We start from the raw sequence: 6,214 nt of genomic DNA on the forward strand, positions 1-6,214 counted from the left end.
ACGCAACAAAAGATCCAGTTGAACAGGAAGCGCCCACTAGAGGACAAACGTTTGACAGATATTCTGGTGATTTTGAAGCAAGGATTCTGATCAAGCCCAGGGCACATCAATTTGGGCCATCTTTTGGGGTATTTTTTTAAATAGGCCCTGTGGAAGAATGTTCTAAATTCGAAGCAAGCTGGGAGAGAATTTATGTTGAATGAAGGGTGCCATCTAGGACAACTTTAAATGTACTGACAGGAGTTTTAAGCAGGTTATGGAAACAGTTAACATGAGCAGACCTTACTGAAAAAAGGCCAAGCATGAAGATTCCAATCGTTTCCACCCGAAGCCTGATCGGCGTCACTGAAATCGTCCTGGGGGGAATTCATGCAATCCGTAACACCCCACCACAGCAGACAAACAGTTCACCATCTGTACGGCTAAAAATATACCACACCTATTAGCAACAATCCAACAGATGAGTTGCAAAAGCTATTTTCCATTCCATGGAACTCTGTGTGTTTGTTCTCCACCCCGTGGCATCACCCGTCCCACGGTGGATCGTAGGCCCATGGCGGCAAAACGCTTTGGCCTTCTCCGCTTCGTCCATAACCGTGGGCAGCGAGGTGGCCGACGCTGTGGGGGAAGGCACTGGGAAGTCACCTCCCTGAAACTGGTGCTCTGTGGGAACAACGGAGAGAGGGGGAGGAGGAGGAGGAGGTTTACAAAAAGGGAAGAAAAGGGACCGCGTGCAGTATCTGGCGAAGAAGCTGCCAATAATGTGGTGATGCCGTCATGGAAATCATCACTGACTCATGAGTAAAAGGCGCTCCAGAGAACCGCCGCAAAGACGCCACCGACTGCAGCTGCTGCTATTTTAGGAAGCATGTAACCACACTTTGGAAAAATTCAACTTGCTGCTCGGAAAAAAAAAAAAAAAAAACACGGAACTATTAAGACGCAGACAAAAAGAAAAGTAATCAAACGAGGTTCTTTTAACACGTACCGGGTGCTGCGGCGGTCGCTCCCAGGTCAATGGAGGCGTAAGGAGGTGGAGGTGCCTCCGCCTCCCCCTGAGTCCTCGATCCCGACGCCTCAGCTCCTCCTACCGCTGCTGCTGCTGCGGGCGCCGGGCTGGCCTGGGCCTGACTCTGGGCCTGGCTGGACGTACCGGCCTGGGCTGTGGCAGAAGTGCACGGCTGCTGCTCGCTGGTTGAGGCCTCTGAAGAGTCGTCCTCATTGTGCAACTGGAGGAGAGGGTGAGACGCAGGGTTAAGGGAGAGGGGGCGTTAGAGGAATCGGCACAAGCAGATCAGCTGATCAGTCAGCCAAAAAGTGTGGCGGCTCGAGGGGACGCTCACCCTGTTCCAAATGTCTAAAACTGGCATCGATCTTGTGCTTTCTCCTCGGCAGGAGAGCGGATCTCGCTAAAGCTGAGAGAAGTGCGGCCACGTAAAGACCGTGAAACACTGACCCCGCTTCTCGTGAGCCCACACGTCAGAACTGTAGCCGCCTCCCGATTAAAATAACAACTGGCACAAATGAAAAGAGAGCAGCGGAAGTGTATTGGCTGTTCACTGGCTGCGTTCGGGGGGATTTCAGCACTGTTTTCTGATTGCAGCACCAACATAAGGTAGTTATTAGGTAACTAAATGAGCTTTGCGCAATCTGTGTTTGTTTGTTGGCACAAAATGTGGTTCAGGCAGACCTTGGGTTTTTTTTATTTATTTGTTGTTTGTATTGATATTTTGAAGCTGAATGAGTGGGCTGAATTGTCACATAATCTTAAAGGCACATCTACAGTAAGGGCTTCGAAATGAACGGTCTTCCTGTCCTGAAGTCTACTTTCAACTGTCCCTCCATCAACAAACACACAGTTTACATATTTACAAGCTCAAACAACCTATATGTCCCAGACAACGTATCTTTGTGTCCCGGGTGCTATTTTTATTGTCCCTGGGACGACGGGACGACGGGACATCCTTATTTTCGAGCGCTGATACAGTACATGGCCCTTTTCCTCCCTGTACTTTACAAACCATTCATATCACAGTCTCAAGATGAAGGTCGGTGTCTTTTTCACCCAGATAATGGAACAAAAAACAATCGACTAAATAAAAAAACTTGTATTATCTCATTATCTTTCGCAAAACAACTAAAGGACAAGCCCAGAAAAAGAGGAAATCAACCATTTTCCAACAGTTATATCCCATTAATAAAGGACAAGTGTCTTTAAAGTTCCACTCCACTTCTTTTCCAGCAATAACCAGTCAATGTATATCTATTCAGTAGTTATTATTAGCAGTAGTGGCGGGGTACGCCATTCCCACACTGGAGTCCAGTTGCCTATCTAAGCATGTGGAATGTAAACCAGCATAATTTCGTGTCACTGGAGCGCCTTGGTAGCCAAATTGTTACAGTGCCTGCTGCACGGTGACCGCACTGTCGCCCGTTTGATTCCTGCCTGCCTCTTCTGTCAAAAAAAAAAAGGCTAAAACATGCCCCCTTTAAATTTGTCTCATTCATAACAACCTCGCTGTTTTCCGGTCACTCTCTTTACAGCTTTTACTGTGAAAGCAAACAGAACATCGTGTGGCTTTTATTGTGAAGGATTCTAACTTGAACTGCTGTTTGAAGAGTGTGTTGAAATAAAGTGGTGTGTGTTTGTCTGCTGGTCGGGGTTAGAGCTACGCCGTTTGCCCTCCGCAGAATGTCTGACACTGTAAGCAGCAGCATGTCAACAGAGGAAAAGTGATACACATGTAATCAGTTAGTAACAGCTCCGAGAGTCGCTTACGGATTTAAGTACATTAATTTTCGTCAGACCAAAGAGCCAAACGCCTTCTGAAATTACAGAGGGGCGATGGGAACATGCTGGTTACAGAGCGGCTGGCGGGAAATCTGGGTGGGCGAAGCGAGGGAGCGATTCCTCCTCACCCTCTGTTTGACTTCCATTAAGGTGCCCTTGAGAAAGTTAACCGTTAGACATACGGTTGTCGTGTCATGGTTTACTCACCGGCATCTCACCCGTTTTAAAGATAAGGCTCCATGACCCAGCGTCAACGGGGACGTTCGGTTACAATTGTTACAACGCTAACAAAAGCTACGCGCTCAACGCGGCCGAGCAGGTTCGACTCGCCCGCGGCCGTAAAACTAATTTCAAAAGTGTTGATAAACCAAACACCAGAACCTGTTTAGTCAAATACCTTCCGTTGAGGTCGCAAGAGAACGTCGGTATGTGAGAAAGTTCATGTTTCAATTTCAGTTTCGACTTCAAGTAAAGCTAATTAATTCTAATAAGTAGGAAGTTCAAATAATAGATGATCTAATTTAATACTTTCTGTGATGTAATGGCAATATTTGTGGTTGACACCACTGCAAGCAGGGAAAACCCCTTTTGTAAAACCCTTAGTCAGACATAAAATGACTAAAATGTGACTAATAACAGGAGACAAATTGGCTTTTCTTTTTTAAAGAGAAACACAGTCATGACTTAAAGGACATTTGCTCGTCGTCGCGCAGAACCGGAATCGAGGACAAAGCGTCCCCGCGCGCCGACATAGCCACGAGCCAAATACACCCAAAACTCACACGGGCCGGCTCAGAGCAGCAGTGCGTTGGGTGAGCGTTATTTAGAGAAGAAAGAGGAGCAATGAAAAAGTGTGTGGGCACAGTGGAATTAGGCTTTTTTTTGTTGTTGCAAACCTCACCATGAGTGTGAAGAACTAGGAGAGTATCTAAATAATCCTTGAGAATCCGCTGCCTGGACGTGGTGTTGTTGTTCGAATGTTCAAAAAGTGGATTACTGTTGAAATCTGCACTTTGGTCAGGGTTGAAAAAGTTAGAGCGCAGGCCTGTTTTGCTCCGGCTCGCTCTGAATCCTGTGGGATTATCACTCGCATACCCAGAGCCGCAGGAATCGGAGCACAAAGAGGACTTTATCTCAAATTGGCCGTAGCGGTTTCCAAAATGTTCTCAGCCACTGTTGTTACTTCACTTGCCTGGAAACACTTTTAGAACAGCAATAACCTCCAGGTTTAATGCTGGTTAACCCGAATACTCACCACATTGTGAGGTCTGCCCGGTTTTTTCTTCTTAAAGCTGCAGTAGGTCATTTAAAAAAAATATATTTTTATCATGATTTGCTGAAAGCTGTTCAGCTATATCGCTGAACACAAGCGCACACGAGACTGATAATATGTCAAAAAATCAGGTCCTCCTTGTGCTCCTTATCGCTTTTACAAGGCCTGAAACAAGAACAAGACTCAACAATCAGCCATCTTCAAGCTTCCACCCCCGGGCGTCTTTGTATCTTTCTCGGCTCCGATTGGTCGTTTTCGTCCAGGCCCGGCGGATTCGTGTAAATGCCGTTTTAGGAGCGCAACGAGGAGCCAGAGGAACCTGTTTTTTTTACAGCTCATCTGTCTCGTGTACTTCTTTTAGGATATATTGAAAATGTCAGCACTAGTGACAAAAAAAAAGTGTGAATAAAAGTCACCTCCTGCAGCTTTAACTCCAGGTCCACATTGCTTTTGATATACAGACACATGAAGAGGAAAAGCTAGTTTTTAAATGATCAGTGACTTAATTATTAGTGTGTTTCCCTTAAAAACACTCAGAGATAAACACCAAACACAGGTGTTAGTCAGTCCCGGAAGAAACATTATTCATCAGCAGTCACATGAAATATTAACCACAAAATAAATTCTCCTTCCCGCTCAGCTTGTGAACAGCCGTGTAACCAGTGTCACAGGGTTCACAGCTGGCCACTACGTGCAGCCACGGTGCGGTGTGTTAGGTGTTGCAGCGCAGTTTTTATTGGGACGTAAACTTTTAAAGGCCTAACACTTTGAATCCGGCTAACGTTAGCCTAGCCGATGCGGAAGTGCTCGGTGAGCTGTCAAAACAAAACAATTCGCGGAGACAAACAAAAGCCGAAATACAACAAGAAGCAGCCACACGTTAAACCAGCTCCTTGTTTTGGGTTTTAAAGTCTACGTGGTGGAATTAACTGAGCGGTAAAAAAAAGAGAAGCGAGGCCTTGTTTCCTGTCCCGGGCAGGGCCGGGCTGTCGGCGGTGTTTTGATGCCCGCACTCACCACTTGGTATCGGCTTGCTGGGTCCATCCCGACGAGGTTCCGCTGGCAGCAGAGCCAGCCGAGAAGACGAGGAGAGAGGGGGGGGGTCTGACTTGTTGTTGCCCCTACGTGTGTGTTACGGTGGGGGGGTGTTTCTCTCAGACAACGGTGAATAACCGGGTGAGAGAGCGCCGGGAGAAATGGCTCGCGTAGAAAAATCGCGTTGTTGGTGAAACGTTGACCAGCAGAGTCAAGCGACTGCTGTGAGCTGATGCGTCCGGTCCGATATTTCAAAATAAAATGTGAAAAGACGTGGAATTATTTTGAGTCAGCGAAGGCAAACCAATGTAATGATACTTAATTCATTACTAATAACGTTTTAGTTCAACATTTTTACTATCGGCAGAATGTATTTAAAGTGTCAAAATAAAAGTAGTTACGTATTATGCTTTAACAGTGTTATATTGTTTATATTATATTATTACTAATGTGGTAAAACAAGTAGCATTTAGGGTTGCACTTGGGCTATGTAGAGAAATTAAGTTATATACTTTTTACCCATAACATTGCATATTTATGTATGTAAATGTTACAAATTAATCATTAAAGCTGCCAATGTAGTATATATTATAAGCTATATTATACTATACATATGATAATATTTAATAAAGTATATGCTTATCTAAAATGAAGTAAAGTAGAAAGTACCCCAAAACTGTACTTAACTGTGTTTGGTTACTTTCTACTACTGCTTTCAAATAAATTGTGTAGCTTACTCTTAATGTGTTACATGTTTTTGTTAATGGGATGTGTCACTTGCTGTTAAAATACTATCATTCATCATTCTGTAGCAGCGCTCTGCTAAAAACAAAACACGTAGCTGTTTTATTTTGAAGGCTGAATCCACTTCCTTCCGCTCTTGGTCTGACTCCCGCTAACTTGATTCCGGGGGCTGATCGCGGATTTCCACGGATTGAGGAAGCGTGATGACGCAAACGCACACAAAAAGTGGCGACTACGTTCGGCCGCTAGGTGGAGCCAAAGCCCACTTACACCACACCGACCTGCTTCCATGAAAACCATGAGAGGAATTTCACATGCCTCCAGTTTTTCAAAGACTTAAAGGTTTAACTTAAATAAATAAATATATATAT

General features: G+C 45.0%; 1 protein-coding gene across 1 annotated transcript in view; it reads right to left on the reverse strand.

The window, feature by feature from the left end:
- The window catches only part of ndfip2 (Nedd4 family interacting protein 2), a 9,837-nt gene extending 4,518 nt beyond the window's left edge, over window positions 1-5,319 (reverse strand). The window contains 5 exon segments of the mRNA XM_035677453.1: window positions 287-356; window positions 496-561; window positions 563-663; window positions 989-1,229; window positions 5,082-5,319. Of these exon segments, the coding sequence (XP_035533346.1) occupies window positions 287-356; window positions 496-561; window positions 563-663; window positions 989-1,229; window positions 5,082-5,108 (505 nt within the window). The 5' untranslated portion in view covers window positions 5,109-5,319.
- Between the last annotated feature and the right edge of the window lie 895 nt (window positions 5,320-6,214).

The sequence above is a fragment of the Morone saxatilis genome, unplaced genomic scaffold, assembly GCF_004916995.1.
Source record: "Morone saxatilis isolate NCDOM2014 unplaced genomic scaffold, NCSU_SB_2.0 Contig6, whole genome shotgun sequence".
Classification (NCBI taxonomy): domain Eukaryota; kingdom Metazoa; phylum Chordata; class Actinopteri; family Moronidae; genus Morone; species Morone saxatilis.